This window comes from Excalfactoria chinensis, chromosome Z (genome assembly GCF_039878825.1).
Source record: "Excalfactoria chinensis isolate bCotChi1 chromosome Z, bCotChi1.hap2, whole genome shotgun sequence".
Taxonomy (NCBI): Eukaryota; Metazoa; Chordata; class Aves; order Galliformes; family Phasianidae; genus Excalfactoria; species Excalfactoria chinensis.
This window is the reverse complement of record NC_092857.1, coordinates 10,667,259-10,687,040: the sequence shown is the minus strand read 5'-3', so window position 1 is coordinate 10,687,040 and position 19,782 is coordinate 10,667,259. Positions and strand designations below refer to the sequence as shown.

At 39.7% G+C, this 19,782-nt stretch overlaps 1 protein-coding gene across 2 annotated transcripts in view; it reads left to right on the top strand.

Moving 5' to 3' along the window:
* The window catches only part of NADK2 (NAD kinase 2, mitochondrial), a 32,618-nt gene extending 14,150 nt beyond the window's left edge, over positions 1–18,468 (top strand). Inside the window, exons 2-12 of one of the 2 annotated variants that reach the window (XM_072360218.1) lie at positions 31–119; positions 475–563; positions 1,962–2,043; positions 3,011–3,094; positions 6,469–6,605; positions 7,598–7,676; positions 9,664–9,759; positions 12,196–12,251; positions 12,338–12,391; positions 13,028–13,151; positions 15,413–18,468. In XM_072360218.1, coding sequence (XP_072216319.1) covers positions 31–119; positions 475–563; positions 1,962–2,043; positions 3,011–3,094; positions 6,469–6,605; positions 7,598–7,676; positions 9,664–9,759; positions 12,196–12,251; positions 12,338–12,391; positions 13,028–13,151; positions 15,413–15,551 — 1,029 coding nt within the window. In that variant the 3' untranslated portion in view covers positions 15,552–18,468. Of the gene's footprint in view, positions 1–30; positions 120–474; positions 564–1,961; positions 2,044–3,010; positions 3,095–6,468; positions 6,606–7,597; positions 7,677–9,615; positions 9,760–12,195; positions 12,252–12,337; positions 12,392–13,027; positions 13,152–15,412 lie in introns of both variants that reach the window. The other variant, XM_072360217.1, reaches the window with a different exon arrangement.
* Positions 18,469–19,782: the final 1,314 nt, after the last annotated feature.

Below are 19,782 nucleotides of genomic sequence, written 5' to 3'. Positions count from 1 at the left end.
TGATTAACTATTCCATTTTCTGTCTTACAGCTTGCCTTGAAGGGATCTAACTATGCTGGTCTATTAGAGAGGCATCGCATTCATACAAAAAACGTGGAGCATGTTGTAGACAGCTTACGGTAAGAATACATGGATGCTGAGAATTTCAGAAGCAGTGCAACTGTACATAGGTTGTGTGAAATTATGTTAAGAAAGCTTTGTATGATGAGTATTAGTAAAAGAATATTGAAAACAGGATGATGTGAATAGACAGTCATTCCTGAAACATCATGTGAATTAGTTTAGTTTGGTTAACTAACACACTGAATGATTATCTTGAAAACAGATGGAAAAAATAGAAAGCATCTGTGTGGGCATAACATGTTTATAAGCCAAATGACAGTCTAAATAGTCCTTAGTTACATGTTATTTTTCCAGAAGGATGTGACAAGAAACGATATAGGACACATTCTGGCTTTTTCCTTCACTTTTCAGGAGTGAGAAGATAGAAGTCCGTCTTGTTAAACGTCGAGAATATGATGAAGAGACAGTTCGATGGGCAGATGCTGTTATATCTGCAGGAGGTATGACTGTGAAAATTAAGTATTTCATTATGTTTTCATAGATGCGTTTTTCAAATGAAATTTGCAGTGTGTGAAGCATCTGGAGATGTTCATACCTTGGAAACAAATTCTCTAGTATCTAAAGTTGTAGCAGTAAGAAATAAATGGCAACATGTGGCCACCTTGGATATGATTTGTATTGGCTTGTGTAAAATGGTGTAAGTTGTTGACTTTTCTATTGCTTTCTACTGAAGAGGGTGCTTTTCTATGATTACATGGAGCCCATCACCTCACTGTTTTTGAGAAATGTGAGGTGGAGACCAATAAACTGCTGTTCCCTTCCCAAACTTTCTTTCTTTCTTTCACACTTAATTCCTGTGACTGACAGACATATCTATTTGGATAGATAGATAGAGGTATGCAATTTCTGAGCCGCTTCTGCCACTGCTTAGAGCTTTCTAAATGAACCAACAGAGCAACTGTCCTAATTCATTCCTTTTAACGCTGGATTGCAGCTGGTTATTCAGTTTGGCTTTTGTAAATTGCTGCAAAATCTACTGTGTGTTTCTGGGCTCTAATGTTCAAGCAATTGTGGCAGTAGACCTGAACACTGACCTGCATTTGTTTTCTTCCTCAGTTCACTTTGCCCTTCGTACTCAAAATAGGTCTTAGGGATGTGGTTTATACCAGGAGCACCCTAATAATACTGCTGTAGATTTCAGTGAAATCTTCATAGTTGAATATTAAAATGAGGGTTTCATATTTCCACTGCCAGCATGACTGTGGCAACATCCGTCATAGTTATGAGAGAAGTGGCACATCAAGGACTTCCAGAGCTCCTATCTTGTAAAGACTGATTTGGATTGGAATTGTCCTTCTGTTTGACAGGGAACTATATTAACATCTGAAGAAACAGTGGCATTTAAAGGCCTATACCCTTCTCAGTTTAATGTGAGACTTTTTTCCAAACATGGATGCATGGAGCCAAATAAGATCTTTACATTATGCCTTCTGAGATGAAATTAAAGCTTTTTTTTTTTTCTTTTTTGTCTTTCCTTTGATGGGAATCACTGTAAAATCTGGTATTGTTTCCTGGCTTCTGTGGTTTTGTTTAGCATTATTTTCCAAATTATTCCTCTTACTAGGTAATAAGCATATAGAAACTTCCATAAATCTCTTTTCAAACTTTTTTCCAGTCACATTGGTTATCTTGAATGTAGTTGGTGGTACTTTGCTTTAAAAATATCAGTAATTTTCTGATCCCTTTCTTGGTGTGTGTACGTGTGTGTACCTCTTAGGTGACGGGATGTAAATGCAGATAGGCAGGGAAGGGTCAAATGTGCTGCAAAACATGTGAGACTATTTGGATTGGAATGCCAGAATGAAAAGTGAAACTAACATCTCTTTGTTTTTCTGTAGGTGACGGTACAATGTTGTTGGCAGCCAGTAAGGTCTTCGATAAATTTAAACCAGTTATTGGAGTAAATACTGATCCTGAAAGGTAAAAACACATTTGGGAAAGCAGTGCTCCATTTAGTATCAAGCATAATATGCATCTGTTTTCATGATGCATGTAGCATGACTGTGGCATTTAGCAACATTTGTGTCTAATGTACTTGATTTTATAATAAAAGTTTTCAAAATGATTTATCCCCTCTAATCTGAGAGGACTAAGGTTGATTGGATAGACATTATTCATCTGCTTTCATACCAGTGTAGCAGTACTTAGAGCTTGGTAACTTGTGTTAGTGACCACAAGCTTGGGGCTGGAGGTGGTGGTAAAGTACTGAACAGAAAAGAGACTTAGATAACAAAAGCAACTAAGTGTGGTAGATGAACACATATTTAAAAAGAAGCATCCTTGGAAGATGCTGCCTCCTCAATCACTTAATGGCATTTAGTTGTCTTCTATAAACTCTACCTAGCAGTAAGATTGCTTTGGGCAGGTGGATCCAATGTATTAGTACTGCCCAGTTGATGTAGCCTTCAAATGGATGGCAGATAAAAACTTAGAATTCACCCATGCTCTATCTGCTGTGATTTTCAGATTTAGATTTTTGCTTCTGGTATAATCAATTAATCAAATATTAGTAGATAATCTGAGGCAGGTCACCTGCCTGTCTTGTATCACCAACTGGAGTTAAATATTGTTTCTAACTGGCAAAGTTTTTAAACTTTGAATTCCTTGCCTAGAACTGCAGTGACAAGAACTCTGTTGGTACACATTCTTACAGGACTGATAGCTGAGCAGCCCCTTGTTAGAAGAACCTGGTGTATGCTACAGGAGCTGAAGGATGGGTGTGGTTGCTGATGTACTTTGCTTGCATAATACTGTAGGCTTGTACAAGTAAAAAAGTCTTGCTTTTCTTTATGTAACAAAGAAGGCTTTTTTTTTTTTTTTTTTTATTTATATACCAGATATTGGTATACAGTCATTTTCCAGTGTCTTTATTCCTTTTTGTTTCCAGATCAGAGGGTCACCTGTGTTTGCCTGTGAGATATACACACTCATTTCCTGAAGCGCTACAGAAGCTTTATCGTGGTGAGTTCAGGTATGATTCACTGATTTTTCATTTTACAATACCTTGATTGGATAATGCATAATAATGTGTGATCTATAAAGGAACAAGTGATGCTTAGTAAAATCGTAAAGGTTCAAATCATTAATTCTGTGTAAATGTTTATTGTATTGAAAAATGTGTTAAGAGTGCTGCTGGACTGTAAAGTTGGCTACTTGTTCCTGGAAGAAAAGGCATTTGGCAAGACCTTCACCAGCTGATTTTCTCTTCCAACTTAGCAAATGCATGAGCAAGGGACAGTAGTCTTATGGCAGGATGTGTTGCTTTATGTATTTCAACACTCGGAAACATTTGTAGTACAGCGGCTGGTAATGCTAATAGAAGCTAATGAAGCCTACACAGTTAGGAAATGGTCAGTTTGATGTAGACGGTTTTGGTGATTAAGGTACAGTGACTTAAATTTTGTTACTAGAGTAGTCTTAGGGAAAGCTTCTCTTTATCAATACTAGATATTCTCAGAATAATTAAACTCACTTGTACTGAGGAGGAAGCAATTTGAATGTTAAAGGACAAACTAGGGGAGAGTTTTTTGCTGTCTCCTATTTAAAAAAGGAGAAAATGTTCTGCTCTCTTTGCTCTCTTTGTTCCCTAATCGTCTTGCCTACAGCATTAGAGTAAGGGCTTCAGTTTTGGAAGCTCTTTTTATTTCATTTATTAGCCTCAATTTCGATCCTGTTGCATTGTATTATCTCACATTCTGCCATTATATTTAGTAAACTAAGATTTTTTTTTTTTCCTAGCTTGTTGCCACTGTTTTCCATGTCTAGGCCCATCTCCCTACCTTTTTTTTTTCCTCCCTCTGCTTCCTTTTCCAGGGTGTGGGTCTGTGGGTCCCTTTCCCCCCTTATCACTGAACTAGACTGAAAGAGGCCAAACTGTGACATGTGGCATGTTAACATTCCAGGGATAGTTCTGTGATGGCAAGCAGTCAAACAGAAGCAAGTCATTCACATTATAATACATTGCAGTTGTTTTTTGTTCATACTTCTAGCATACTTAATTTGTAGCTTGAAGCATTCTTATATTTGTGCCATGAAAAATTATAGAATGAGGTGAATATAGCTTTCAGGTTTGATTAGATGTAACTGAAGGAGTTTTACTAGGTGTTACTAAATGAAAAGGTACTTTTCAAATCAAATGTTCTAAGGCTTAGGAAACAGAAACTTTTAACTTTCCATCTTGCTGAGTTGTTTAGTTAAAGCTGCTGAAGTCCCTTGCTAGTCTAGCCACTTGTAACATTTTGTTGGATGCTGTGTTGAAATTTTCATTGCTTTGCTCCTGTTGTTGCTCTAGCAGAGCTACTGCCTCACCAGAGCACAACAGATAAGATCTTTCTGATTATTGTTCCGGAGTAAGTTTGAAAACTGATACTCAAGGACTTGAGTGGGTGTAATCGGATTTGTTTAAACATAAGGAAGCTTTGTACTTGGTGGAAACCTGGATCAACTTGTCTGAAAGAACTTCTGATGGCTCAGAGTTCCATTGGGATGGTGATGCATGTGTTGGAGGCTGGGAAGAGAGAGTGTGGGTTTTTTTTAAGCCTTATTCTTGAACTGTGTGGAAGCCACTTGAAGAATCTGTAAACATTTACCATGTTCCATGTAACAACCAGTCCATTTATAAAAGGCAATCTGTATCAGACTACCTTTGTTTTGTGATGGTAAACAGTGTAACAGGGTCTCAGAATAAGGATGTAATAGTCCAGTCCTGTAATTCTTTTCTTTCTGAATTGAAAGTAATATTTCTATTTTATTTTATATAATCTCTAAATTATAAAGAGGGGGAAAGGAATTGATTTCTAGGAAAGAAATTAAAAAAATCTAAATGATGTAATTAGCAGCCTAAGGAAGAATACCTTTATTCCTTTATCCTTCTCTTTCTTCTTCTGCCCAACTCTTAAGGATTCTAAAATTCCAAGGCCAGGCGAGCTTATTTAATATATAAAGTGTTTATTGCCCATATTAATAAAAGGATGAATAAGGTTGCTTTTTGGACATCTATGAATATAAGCAAGCAGTGGTAAAAGTAGAGCAGGCATTGTTGTATAAATTCTTTAGTACTTGTTCTTAAGACTCAGTGCATCAGTCATGCATTCAGAAATTAGGATTTCATTTTTAAAAAGATATGTGTGGGTCAGTGCTGGGTCCAGTCGTCTTCAGCATCTTCATCGGTGACCTGGATAAAGGGCAGAATCCACTCTCAGCAAGTCTGCTGATGATACAGAGCTGGGAGGCATGGCTGATAGATGGAAAGATTGCCAGGGAGGAACCTGATGAGGTTTAACAGAGCAAAGGTAGAGTCTTGCACCTGAGGAGGAATAACCACACACATCAGTACTAATTAAAGGATGACCTGCTGGAGCGGAGCTCTGCAGAGAAGGACCTGGTGGAGGGAGTCCTGGTGGACAACAGGTTGGCCATGAGCCAGCAGTGTGCCCTTGGGGCAAAAAAAAGGTCAATAGAATCATGGAGTGGGTTGAAAGAAACATGGCCAGCAGGTCTAGGGAGGTGATCCTTCCCCTCTACTCTGCCTGGTCAAACCAGAATACTGTGTCCAGTTCTAGGCTCTACAGTCAAAAAAGACAGAGATCTCCTAGAATGAGTCCAGTGGAGAGCCACAAAGATGTTTAAAGGCCTGGAGCATTTCCCATATGAGGAAAGGCTGAGTGACCTCTGTTAAGCATGGGGAAAAAGAAGACTGAGAGGGGATCTGATTTTTATAAGTACCTTATGGGAGTCAGGAGACAAGTAGATCAGATCTGGCTCTCAACAGTGGTGTGTAGCGACAGAACAAGGAGCAATGGCCTAAAACTTGTACATAGGAAGTTCTGTGCAAATATGTGGAAGAACTTCTTTATGGTAAGGGTGGTGGTGCACTGGAACAGGCTGCCTAGAGAGACTGTGGAGTCTCCCTCTATGGGAGATACTTAAGACCTGGCTGTACCTGTGTGATCTATTGTAGGTTAGCTGCTTTAGCAGGGGATTGGACTTAATGATCTCTTGAGGTCCTTTCCAACACCTGTGATTCCACATGATTCAGTATAATGTGACTTTTGCAGACATCTTTTGGTCAGTGTTATTACACTTATTTTACACTTAAACAAAACATCAGCTGGCAATTTGGTAAGTGTAAAGTATTAACATTTTGATATGATTAACTTCATAAGTAGAGAAGTGATAATGGAAGCTATGAAACTTGCAATGGGACCTTGTATTTCGCCTTTAATCATAAGATGCTCTGCTTTGTGAATGAACTGGTAAAACTCTTGTGTCTTCAAGACTCTCTGATATTAGCTAATTCTGTGATGAGTATTTTGGGTACTGATAAAAACTTTTCCCCTCTCTAAGGTGGCAGTGGCGACAAAGAATCCGACTGTATCTTGAAGGAACTGGTATTAACCCTGTCCCTGTAGATTTACACGAACAGCAACTAAGCCAAGAGCAACACAGCAGAGCTCATATAAATGAAAGATTCCAGGATCAAAGTAGGTTAAAGTCTGTGACAAGAATGTAATCAGTTTGCTGTGATAACTTTGAATAGGAGGCAGAGATTTGTAAGAGCTGAAGTATTTTGAGTCTGGTTACTGTGTCTGAGAAGCAGGAAGAGACAATACTTGTTAGCTCAAGGTTCAGACTCTGGGTTTTTTAGATGGGAGAATGATTGTTTTCTGTATGTTTGTTCTGGATGTTTATGTTTAGAATTAGCTTTCAGCATTAACAGTTTGAAGAGATTTCTTGAAATAGTATCATCTGCTGGCAAAATACCTCAGGCTGTTACTAAGTGGTGTCTCTTGGGATTCCTTGGGGTTACCACTGGAACAGTTTACCATGAATTTAGCTGTTCCACTCTGAAAGTGTCTCTGCACATACTTCTACTGAATTTGAGGTAGATTACCTCACGGCTGAAAAATAAGCTGTCACTCTGTCTCCAAGCAAATGAAAAAAGGCAGGTGACAATTTCTTCATGGGTAATTCCTAGGCATCAAATGCCTTCAACTGTTTTCTTTATGCTGGACTGAGAATTCAAGAGCCTCATTTATCCAGTCCTGTATTTCCTCACTGAGAAATCCTGTCCATTATGAAATATATGTTAACCCCCTTAAATTACTTGTGATATTTCTAATTCTTTGAACATAATCTGAAACATTTATTAAGTCACTGTCATTGAGTTCAAGCTAGAAGAGGAGACGATCAGTCCAGTTGCCATTGGTTCTCAGGCAAAGCAATGTCTGAAAACTTGTGGCATTGGTTTACTGACCTTGGTTCAACTACTTGTAGTTTCCACTAAAGGACTATAGGTAGGTAGAGGCTAAACTGGTGAAAAAAGTGAGTCCTTGAAATGAAAACTGGACACTGAGAACCAACATCTGAATGCAAACCCAGGCAGTAAAGTGTTCCTTCCAATGGATCATGGGTTGTTTTTCAAAATCTAGGCTCTGGAGCCATGATTTAATGTGGTTCTTTTCAATATCTGTAGGATCTGATGTCTCTGGTCCACATCTTTTACCAGTGAGAGCACTCAATGAAGTCTTCATTGGGGAATCTCTTTCATCCAGGTATGCTTAGTTGTTTTTTGTTTCAGCTGGGCACAACTGACTTCATTTTTTTTTATGACACTGTAGTGGTCAATCACTGATGATGTCTTTGCTGTCAAATTTCTGCTCTAGCCCATCAATCTAAAATCCAGTAGGTTGGATTGCTGCTATTCATGAAGTGTGTACTCAGAGATTAAGTGCAAAGTGCAGTGTTGTAAGCATCTGTTTTTCCACTTTCCAGTCTGGTCATTCTCTCCTCTGTTTTTCTTGTCTGTTATTTTCTTGGGTAGCTATTAGCTAATCACATACTTTCAGTTACTGTCTTTACTATGGACTGAAGATTTCAAAAGCTAACTTTTAATTGTCTAGTCTTCTGCACTTCTTCTTAAACATATTTCCACTAGCCTAGCATGACCAAACTGAAATTCTTACCATAACTTCTTGCCCTGCCTCTGTATTTAGAAGCCCTGCATTTGGCTGAAACCTTGTTACTGCAGGAAAATGTCCTTGTCTATGAAGACAGTTTGTATCACATAATGGTACTGCATTATGCACTGTACTTTCATGACTGTCCTTTCTGAAGATAAATGCATTTCTGCTAGTCAAATGATAACAAAAAGGACGTGGGGAATATGATTGGGGCTGGAAGGAGTTAAAACATGTTCCTCAGTCAGTGCTTCACCAAACTTTTACTTGTATTTTGTATCCTTTTACTCTGTATTTATTTATTATTATTTTTTTAAACTTTAGTGTGTAACATCTTCTTGTGTTTGTACAGTGCCTGGGACACTGTGATTGCTGCTGGAAACAGTATAAATGTTCCATGAGTGCTTTATCTTCCATCTGGACTGCAGCCTCAGACTGGCAGACGGAATTAGTCTCAAACAGATACATATATTGCTGTCTACTAATCAAATATAATTTTATCAAGATTCTAAAAGGTTTATTCAATGTACAGTGATAAAGGAACACAAAGCTGTTTTCCAACACTTTACCATAGCCCTCTACACCTGAATGTCATAAATACTTTGTGTTCCTTAGTTCAGTGCATTTGAGAAGCAATGAAGAACACAGTGCCTGCAGGAACAAATCTCTTGTAATAAATCTTGTGTTAACAGGACTTGAAGACTTCAGTACTGACGTCACACAGAAGGGTTTCATTTTAAGGCTCAAATGCTGCATAAAAAGACAAAACATTAGGTGCATCTTCCAAATGTCAGTTAAGAAAACAAAAAAGTATTAAAAGTTTTGTATTTTTAGTTTGTCCAGACCAAAACGTCAATCACTAAAAACTCAGTAAACTTCTATGAAGAAGTTTAGTCCTGCTGAAAACAGTGATTGGGGTGTGTTTCCAAGGGGTCATCTGTTTATCTGAGGACCGTATCGTACTATTTCTATTAGGCATCAACAACTGTAGCTCATAAATATGTCTGGAAGTTCTGAAGCATATGGAGAGAGATTGATTATAATAGGCCTAAGATGAGGAATCCTCTGATAGATCAGTGATACCATGCAGAATGATGATTGTGCCCCAAGATCAAGAGTTCAGCATGAAGCCATGCTGTTATTTACTCTTAGCGTTCCCTGATGTACTTTTGAGACCCAGTCACAGCATAAGCACAGTTTATGCAGTAGTTCAACAATTATGCAAGGAAGGTAATGTATTTGCAGTTTCATTCCTAAGTACAGCAAACCCTGCTTGTATACAAAGTCACCGCCAAATGATCCAGAGAGTTCTTCACATGGAACTGAATAGTAAAAGTGGCTGCAAGGAAAACTGTCTAAAACTTCATGCTGCAAATTGCTTCTGTCCATTACAAAAACTGCTATAAAACTGAGTGAAAAGTGGTTAACAGATTGGAAGTACTTGGCAAAGCCTTTGAAATTGTCATCCAGATTTGAAAATATCCCCCCTAAATTTGTATGTGCCTGATAAGGCTCTGTGTTCTGTCTTATTCAGGGAGAACTTTAAGTCCTGCAAACCCAGTTTTAAATTCTCGCTTCATAGGGCCTCCTATTATGAGATATCAGTTGATGATGGTCCTTGGGAAAAGCAGAAGAGTTCAGGGCTCAATGTGTGCACAGGAACAGGATCTAAAGCATGGTAAGTACATGCCGCTGCTTTGATATAAAATATTATTTCAGATAAACTAGATTGGCTTGTTTTGCTGAAACATACTGTCCATATTAAGACACTGTTGAGCAACAAGCAACGTGTAAATCAGTTATGTCCAAATAGTATCACTGTTAAGACATAGTTTCAAGCTGTCTTGGGTGTTTGAGAGGAGAATTTCTCCCTTATAGGTATGGTGAGAAGAAGTGAAAGGATGAGGAGCTGAGGGGTTGAGACAAAAGCTTACCTGCAACTTTGCGTGGAAGTTTGTGTGCCCTCTCTAGAGAGGAGAGCTTGGGGATGTTGAGGGAGAGATCACAGAATCACACAGAATCACAGAATTGTAGGGGTTGGAAGGGACCTCTAGAGATCATCGAGTCCAACCCCCCTGCCAAAGCAGGCTCCCTACAACACGTCACACAGGTAGGTGTCCAGGTGGGTCTTGAATATCTCCAGAGAAGGAGACTCCACCACCTCCCTGGGCAGCCTGTTCCAGTGCTCCGTCACCCTCACTGTAAAGAAGTTCTTGCGCACATTCGTGCGGAACTTCCTATGCTGAAGTTTCAGCCCATTTCCCCTAGTCCTGTCCCCACGCACTGAAAACAGACCAGCCTCGCCACTATGGCTCCCACACCTCAGGTATTTATAAACCTGGATCAAGTCCCCTCTCAGCCTTCTTTTCTCAAGGCTAAACAGACCCAGTTCATTTAGTCTCTCCTCATAGTGGAGATGCTCCAGGCCCTTCACCATCTCTGTGTCCCTCCGCTGGACTCTTTCCAAGAGATCCCTGTCTTTTTTGTACTGGGGAGCCCAGAACTGGACACAGTATTCCAGATGAGGCCTCACCAGGGCAGAGTAGAGGGGGAGGATCACCTCCCTCGACCTGCTGGCCACGCTCTTTTTAATGCACCCCAGAATGCCATTGGCCTTTTTGGCTACAAAGGCACGCTGCTGGCTCATGGCCAACCTGACGTCCACCAGGACGCCCAGGTCCCTCTCAGCAGAGCTCCTCTCCAGCAGGTCTTCCCCCAGCCTGTACTGGTGAATGCAATTATTTCTACCTAGGTGCAAGACTCTACACTTGCTTTTGTTAAACCTCATCCGGTTTCTTACTGCCCAGCTCTCCAGCCTGTCCAGGTCTCGCTGAATGGCAGCACAGCCTTCAGGCGTGTCAGCCAGTCCTCCCAACTTTGTGTCATGCTCTGCCTGGCAGGTTTCTCTGAACTAGTTTTGTTGGTTCAAATTAAACTGCTTAGATTAAGAAGCTCAGAAAACCTTTATGAAGAAGACTGAAGCAATGGGAAAACTTGTAGTTAAGTATTCTCTGGCACATCTATTTTTTCATTCTGTTTCCAAGTCTCCTTCAAACATAACTGAAAAGGCACCATTTTTTGGCCAAAATATTCTTCTTAGGTGAAGAAGCATGAATCCAAGCAGAGCTGTACTAACGTAATCAAAGGAGAAGATTTTCTTAGCAGCAGTTTAAACAACTGCAGTGCTGCATGCAAATCTGATCAATTTAGTTTTCTGTGCAGTGAGAGAGATTTAGAAATTGGGCTATCCTTATCATTTCAGGTTGTACAACAAGCTGGATTTTTGTGGCAAGCTAAGGTGGACTAAAAGAAGCTTTTAATGAAATTGGAAAAATGAATATTCATGCTGTAACCATGGTTACTGGGCTTTACTATTCATTGTAACTCAGAATCTCGTATTCAGTCAGCATAACCTTGTCCTGGAGGCTGCCAAGAATGAAACTGGCAGATTGCTAGAACTTTCCCAGTGTTTGGTACCTTGGGAACATACAGTTATAGTTCAGAAGCTGTTCTTATGCATTTCATTTGCTTATGTGTTTTCTACTGAGCAATCTCAGCAGAGGATTCCAGGGTTCCATCCAAATTCCAAGATTTCCCATCTTCATTGCTGTATAAATGGTGTCTGGTTCAGGGGTCTCGCTCTGAGATTTCAGAGCTCCTCAGTATGTGAGGCATTTATATTTAAATGTCCAAGTACTTCTTCAGTTTCCAGGTTAACTGGTTAGGAGAGAGAACAGCCGTGCATCTCGTTTTCTCCTCAGCATTTGTTCAGGTTCATAGGCTGGTAAGTGTAAGCGCAACAGCCTTGGAAAAGCACCCATGGCATTTCTGTAGTGTGTCGTGTGAATGTCTGTTGCACTCTAAGGTGTTTTACAGCCATAACTGATGCCCTGGACTGAGAATTATAAGCTGTACCGAGAAATAGGCAGCTGAGATGTTCACAGTACCGCTGCACAGAGGCAGTGCAGTCAGTTTCTGAATCTGGTCCCAGGAGGAAATCCGTTGTCTGTCTTAACCTAATTCTTTATCTGTATGCAAGGTATCTGGGGCTTTTGTTTGTTTGATTCCTCAGATTTTGTTGCTTACCAAACAAGATGTCTACTTTTCTGTTTAGGTCCTATAATATTAACAAGGTAGCAAGTCAAGCTGTTGAAGAAATCCTTAATATCGGTGAGTGAACAGCCTGGTATCACTGGCTAAGTTTACACAGAGATATTCCTCTCTAACAGGTGCTCTTCTTAATCTTGTTCCAACAGCTAAAATGCATGGAAGTTTGAATATGCCACTGAACACGGAAACAGTACAAAAAGGTTAGTGAAAAAGGCAAGATATCTTTAAGATATCATAATGTTGTCCAGTTTATTTTTATATTCTCAGCACCACTTCAGCTGTTTTAGTGCTCTTGTAGTGTTACCGAATCAGAGAATTATAGCTGTTAGAAGGGAGGTCTGGAGGTCACGTAGTCCAACTCCCGTGCTCAATCAGGTTCTGTAGAGCAGATTGCATAGGAAAGCATCCAGGTGTGTTGTTCCAGAGAAGGGGACTCCACAACCTCTCTGGCTGCTTGATCCTGTGCTTTGTCACCATCAAGGTAAAGAAGTTTAATCTTTCTCAGAAATAATATTTACACATATTTGGTGGAAAAAACTTCTGACTTGAACTGAAATCAGTAATTTAGACTTGAGTATGTGTAGATCTTCATGAGAATTTCAGTTGTCCTAAGACTTGAATGAGTAAATACTCGTTGCTGAAGAGTCAGTGAATGTAGGTCATGGAATAGAACTGAAGTGAACTATCTTGTAAAATCACCCAAAAGGTGAAGGCTGTCAAACACCTGGCAAGACTCAGTGTTATTTCTAAGTAGGGAAGCTGCTCTTTCCCGGACGAATGTGTTTTTCTGAAAACAATTCTACCTATAAAAACTAATGGCTGATTTCTGTTTACAGTGACAAATGATTACAATGAATCCCTGCTGTATAGTCCAGAAGAACCAAAGATGTTTTTCAGCATCCGAGAACCTATTGTAAACAGAGTTTTCTCGAGCAGTCGGCAGCGTGGCTTCTCTTCAAAGTAAGCGTTGACTGTAGCAGCTACTGAAGAACTTTCCCATTCTGTTTATTTTCTGTGTGTAGGTAACCCAGGAGATTTCTTCAAGTGTTTCAACTACCGGCTTGTGTTCTGAGTGGCTTGAGTATGGTTCTAGTAAGAACAGGAAGAAGGTGTTTCCAAGCTGCATGATGCTTTCATAACATCTGAGCCGCACACGGTCTTACAGAATAAAAGAATCACACTGCTCAGCTTAGCACATATACCATTGCCCTCACTATGAGACAAGCATTGACAAACAAGTGAGTTCAGGAATGGGTCCCTAAGGGTATTATGGGGCTCAAACACGTGGTACGTATGGGAAGGAGTCAAAAGGTATTTTATTTAGCCTGAAGAAGACAAGTTTAAGCAGGGGGATACAGTTACTGTCTTCGAGTTATAGAGCAGACTCTTCAGAGAGAAGAGGAGGTGGCAACAGTCATGACCTATATGTTATAGAATCCTGATAAGGAAATATTTTTCACTGATAATGGTCTGATAGTAGAATAGGTTGCTGAGAGACTGCTGGTGGTATTCTTGGAACAGTCCAAACTTGAGAAGGCAAAACCAAAAGCAACATAATCTGTCTTTGAAGTAAGGCCTGCTTTGAGTTGAAGGCTGTGGACTAGATGCTCTTCCAAACTAAATTGTCCTGTAATTTAGTCATTTTAACATAGAGCACATTTAATAGAACTCACTACAGTAAAGTAAACAGAAACATATGCAACTGTTATTGTACGTTTAGAATAACTATGCTGAGAACAATACATTGTGTCAATATCAACCAAATGTTTATTCAACCTTCTGTGTCAAAACAAAGGAGTTTGACTTTGGAGACCTGAATTCTCCTTCTCAGCCACAACCGTGTTGCAACATTTTATGACACTGTAGTAAAATTATAGTGTCTTAAATGTTTACTGCTTCTTAGTCATTTTGAACTGGGAGGTTTCCAGGTTGATCAAACCTTGAGAGGCTCTAAGAGTTGAGTTTAAAATAGAAATAAATAACTGAATTTTCATCTGTAAGTGCTACAAGATCAATTCCTGTCCTGTCAACGTGGGATATGCTCTAGAAACTCTCCTGCAGTAAAAAATGTCTACATATCTATGAAGGATATCTGTCCATTTTTCCTCTTTGAAGTAGTTTTTGCTGCCTCTCATGGTTTGTCTTTTGCTCTTGGTTCTAAAAATCTTGCTATGGCTGTTTTTTCTCTTTTCTGAGATACTTTAGCTGTTTAGAGTGAAATGGAGGAATGTGCCCCAGGCTTCACACTTGGCAGCGACTGGCTAAGGTTTGACATTTGGCCACGCTTCCAAGTTTTTCATCTGTGTGAAAGATGAGTCTTCATGAAGATTTAAGTCACTGGAGTAATTGCTGATTAAATCTTGGAGATCAGAACATGTCTAGACCAAGGCTTAGGTCAGGAACAGTCAGGCACATCTACGTAAGGCTGCAGTCTTGCAGCTTTTCTGAAATCACTCCTGGTTCCCATCTAGCAACATGAAAAAAAAAAATAGAGAACAGTATTAAAGAGAGTATTCTTATTTGCTATATATTTGCAAGAAAAAATATCGACAGGTGTTAATTTCACTTATAGCAACAAGTGAAGAAGATGGTTAGTGACTATATCCTGCCTGGACCAGCTGCAGAAGAACTGCCTTAAATTTATAAGCAAGATTTTTCTATTAACCAGACTACATACTAGCCAGACTCTTAATGTTCAAAGGAAATTGGTGCCATACCTACTTAAGTTGTGTGACAAGCATTCTTATCTTCAGCCTCATGTTTGAAATGACTTTACCTTTTCTGTGAATGATTCATATAGCACAGCAGAATACCGTAATATCCAGAGTATTTGAATTTCAGACACTGCTGGCTGTAAATGCATATTCCACTTAACCTGAAGGCCAATACACGAAATCACGCTAAATTATATAAAACTTCATTTCTATGAAAGGTTAGGCAAATCTTTATTAAATGGGATCGTCAGTAGCTTTGCTTAAAAACGCACCTGAAGTAGTTTCATTATCAGGTATAGTATTATAAGAGCCTTCAGACTCTTGGAGCCTGCATTTGAATAGGTCCTCTGATCCCCTCTGCTTTGGTGTTACTACATGTGCTCCTGCGTGGTTCAGCACTTACTGGCCCACGCAAAGAAACACTAAAGAAACAGTCCCTTTGTTCAGGTAAGTCAGTGCTCCCGTGAACCACCTCACTCCTAAACTGTGTCATTTTTTTGTTGGCAGAGTTTGTGTCCGTTCTCGTTGTTGGGATGCATGTATGGTTGTAGATGGAGGAACATCATTTGAGTTCAACGATGGCGCGATTGCTTCAATATTGATCGATACGGAGGATGCACTGTGCACTGTGTTGCTAGAAGAATGAAAGGAGCCCAGTGTCTTCTGCTGGAGCAGTTCTGGATCCAGAGAGAGAAGAACTCCTGGGGGAGGACAGCACATCATAATGCTGCATTAAGTGGGAAGTTGGCTTTTTTTGGTTGTAAGAGAAATTGGAGGAAAACTGAGGTGCTTTTCATTCCTTGGGTTGGGGATATCTTGGATGCCTATTTATGCTCTTTTTGCATCTGGTGTATAAGAAATGTATCTGAAGTCTTACCTCTAAGTTCAGTGCAAATTGACATTTTTTAACTTGTATGGCAAATGTGAAAGAACATCTTTTTAAACCACAGGTAGATGGGTTTGAGCACTAAGTCAGTAGCATTAAATATTCAGATGTACAGTTTTTTAATAAGTGTGGGACTGGTTTAAAAAAAAAACAAACATATCTTCATACATCCACTTTTGTAGAAAATCTGTCAAAACGTAGAGATTTGGTGCAAGGATGTATATAGATTTTGGTAACTCCTGATGCTGACAGAGTAGAAATACAAATCTTTTGTATGCTTTTCAACAATTTTACAACTCTGTATTTTCACACAATTCGTGGCAAATTTTTTGGCTCATCCAGTATTTTTTTCTACGTTGTAGATTCTCATCAAAAGTGGAAGCCTGGTTTAATTTCCAGCTCTTTCATATCTTCAGTGAGGTAGCTCCTACCTTTGCTCTTTGAGTAGAGAAAGACTTGAAACTTAAGGCTTTTATTGAGCCCTTTACTATGAATATGATACAGAAAACATGCATACGACATCTCCCCTCACTGAATGGAGTAGCTGGTCTGTGGGTGTCCAGTCACAGTGTGTGCAGTTAGTGACCATAAAGAAAGATACGGACCTGAAGTTGAATGATTGGGAATTTTAGGTTCTGAGTTTCTTTACAACTGCAGAATGAAATGAGCTGAGTCCTACATAGGCTGCTCTGAAAGGAATACCTCCTGTGACCCACTGTCATTGCTGAAACACACCACTCACCACACTGTGCTCACGTCCACTGTGTCTTCCCTTAAGCATTCAGCAAGCGTCACTGAATGTCAGTGGTGCCATTTTTCCACATGGAGGAGTTGAGTTGCGTACCTTCGCTTCATCTGCACTTCAATGTCAGACTGCCCCCTGCTGCCATCTGACACATGGCAGCAACACCTAGTGGGGTATTGGTGGGAAGGTTCCTCCTGTGCTGCCATACCGCCATCTGCTTCTAACACAACAGGCCAATGTAATAAAAGCGGAGGCCTTACTTTTGGAGCAGCCCTTGCAGTCAGAATGCAAATAATACTTACACATCACCCTATTACTTTACCCACAAAAATTATGCTGAGTTCTAACTGATACCAAACTGGCAGCAAAGATAATTTTACGTGCCTCTGGTTGTTGGTTACGTAAAGACAGGTTGTAGGAGAGGAAGTGACTTTTTAGATACTGTTTTAGAGAAACTGTGAACTTTGCCTTTGAAAATCTGTGCTGATGGAGGCGTAGATGAGAGGGCAGAATTTGACAAGACGGAGATTTCTACAGCAGGAACTCTTCTGAAACGTGACTTGAAAAACAATTCCTTTTTCCTGCCTACCAGGAAAAATCTATTTCCAAAAGTGAGTTGTTTTGTTTTTTTAAACTGCTTTTGAATGAAGAGACTTCTGTGATAGATGTTCTCAGTTTTAATGGGGATGTTCTCCGGTGTGGCCAATCAATGTATTTATTGCCAATCACAAAATATAAACTTACTTCTGTAGGTGTAGGAAGCGTATAAAGGATTTTTCCCTTACACTGTGTTAGTTTTTGTATTCACTTAGAATTTAGAAACGGGTTTCAGTTCTAAGGAGAACCTGGTATGGATGGAACTTGTTAAAATAAGCTATCGCTGTGTTGTGCACATTTCACCTTTAAGTGTGCTTTAGACCAATTTATTCACCCGATCTTGAGTTATCTGGACTGCAGACCAGAAGAGGAAAAGCAAAACAGCCAAATATTCTTTCAAAACTATCAGAGTAAGGCTCTTGGTATCTAAAGTAGTATGCAACATTGATCTAAGTGTAACGATGCAAGACTTTAAAACACTGGCTGCAGAGAATAATGTTTTAGTTACTCCTGATCCCTTTGTAGCCCGTCAAGGATGGCCCTATGTGCCTTTTGCCCAGTATGCTTGTCAGCGTGGTGTTCAGACTCAAAAAACGCCAGTAACATTAATCTTCGTCCTCTTAGGACTTTGCCAGCAACTCTGAGATTAAAATCTTATTCAGGTATTCAGTTTAGCTGAATCGATAACAGTTTCTGGCAGAGCTCCTGCATGGTCGTTATCCAGAGACATTTGCGCTGTTGTGTTTTAAAGAAGACAGATTATCCTGGGTCAGTTGTATTCCTGATAAAGATGCTCTTATTCTGAATGTTGAGACTAAAACACAAAGCTTTCAAGTTCTGCGGACCCAAAGTATAACCTGATTTAGGGTTTACATTTCACAGTTCAGTTCCTGACTGTTACTTAGCAAAATGTAAATCTGACCTACTCATGAGTGGCCTCTACTGGTTTTGTCTGTATCTTAATTGCACTTGTGTTATAGCATTTACTGGTGAATGCTTGATTTAAATAACAAGGATGGGTTAGAGATCTATAATAGATAATCAGTAAGCAGCTACCTTTTTTATTAAAGAATTGTAAAATCCTTTGTTACAAAGGAAAGCAGTACAGACATCTTACCTTGTAGGCAATGTTCTGTGACAGGGCTGAAGTATTGGTGTAACACTGATTTAATTGGCCTGGACCGGCACTGAACTCTTCTACCTGCTGAATCAAATCAAATCCGTGGTGTCATCTTTTAGTGCCTGTCCACACTTGTGTTCCGCTAAACTAAACATGTCATCTTTGCTTTTTTTTAAAGTTTATACATTATGTAATAAAATTAAAAGTTTAATAGACGCTTGAAGCTGTCCCAGGCCTGATTTCAACTTAGATACGTGTGTGTGTGTGTGTGCACGTGTGCGTGTTTAATGTGCTCACTTTCATTTACTAAGCATGACATTATGATACCATGTCATGTAAATCACAATGGGTCAGACACCAATTGAACAAGTTCCTGCTTTTTTTAGTCACGCCAAAATGCTGGTGGCAAATCACTAGTCATTCTGTACAATATAGCAATTCCTTAGCTCTTTATTAAATGCAGAACAGGTTTTATGGGGTTACATTATACAGAGAGAGAATTACAAATAGATACACCTTTCCTCTTGAAGTAAACTTTTAAAGCAATTTAAGGCATGAATCTAAAACTGCAAACAAGCAATTTTCCACACTATTTCATTGTGTACTTATTACTGAGCTTTTTATCTTTGGAAGACACCATGCCTATGCAACAGCCCATTTACCGCAATGGTATATCCCCTACTGTTGCTCACTGCTTGCAAGTTTTGTGCTAAGGGACTCTTCAGATAATGCTTACCCCTGTCCCTGCAACATGCCCAGCCCACAGCTGGACTGAGCCAGGTCCCTTCCCAGAGGTGTGGGCTCACTACGTGTCCCCGGTCTTAGTTTGGTTGGGTTTTTTGGGTTGTTTTTTTTGGTGTTTTTGCGGTTTGTTTTTGTTAGTTATTCAGCTCTTCCTGTGACAATGTTAGCTGCTCCTGTTAGTGCTGAAAGATACAGGAAGTTAAATACTAGAAACTTAAGCTAGAAGAGAAATGGATGTCTCTTAAAAGCCCCAAAGGAGTTCCTCTCAAAATTCTTACTGTGCAGCCCCAGTTTGTGTTGCTGCCCAGTTTTAGAACCAAGATAACTTGCTCCTGCAAGCACTTTTTCCAATATACAAAATGCAGCTCCGAGACCCTGTGTAAGAAGTTTTGAGACTGCGCTCCTAATTTAAGCTCAGTTAAGCACGGAAAAGCAACGTGGAGTCCTGTTGAAGAAAAACTTCACAGCAACTCATTTGTATTGCTTCTCATTTGTACAGCACTGAGCTCTTAAGTGCTTTCCTGCAGACCTCCATTCCAATGCTTCCTTACCATTTGTTCAGCGAATTCAGACTCACTTCTCCGTCCCTCTCCCAAACAGGATAGCTTCACATCTTACTACAGACATCACTCAGTTACTAACTTTAATAGTTCTGATAGCAGTACTTGATTTGAGTTTGGTAAACTCTAGACCAGCAGAATTCATTCAGAAGACATCTCGTGCCTCCACTGAATTTTCCAGGAGTTGCAGAGCTGGAAGAGTTAATTGAAAGCACCTTTACAGCC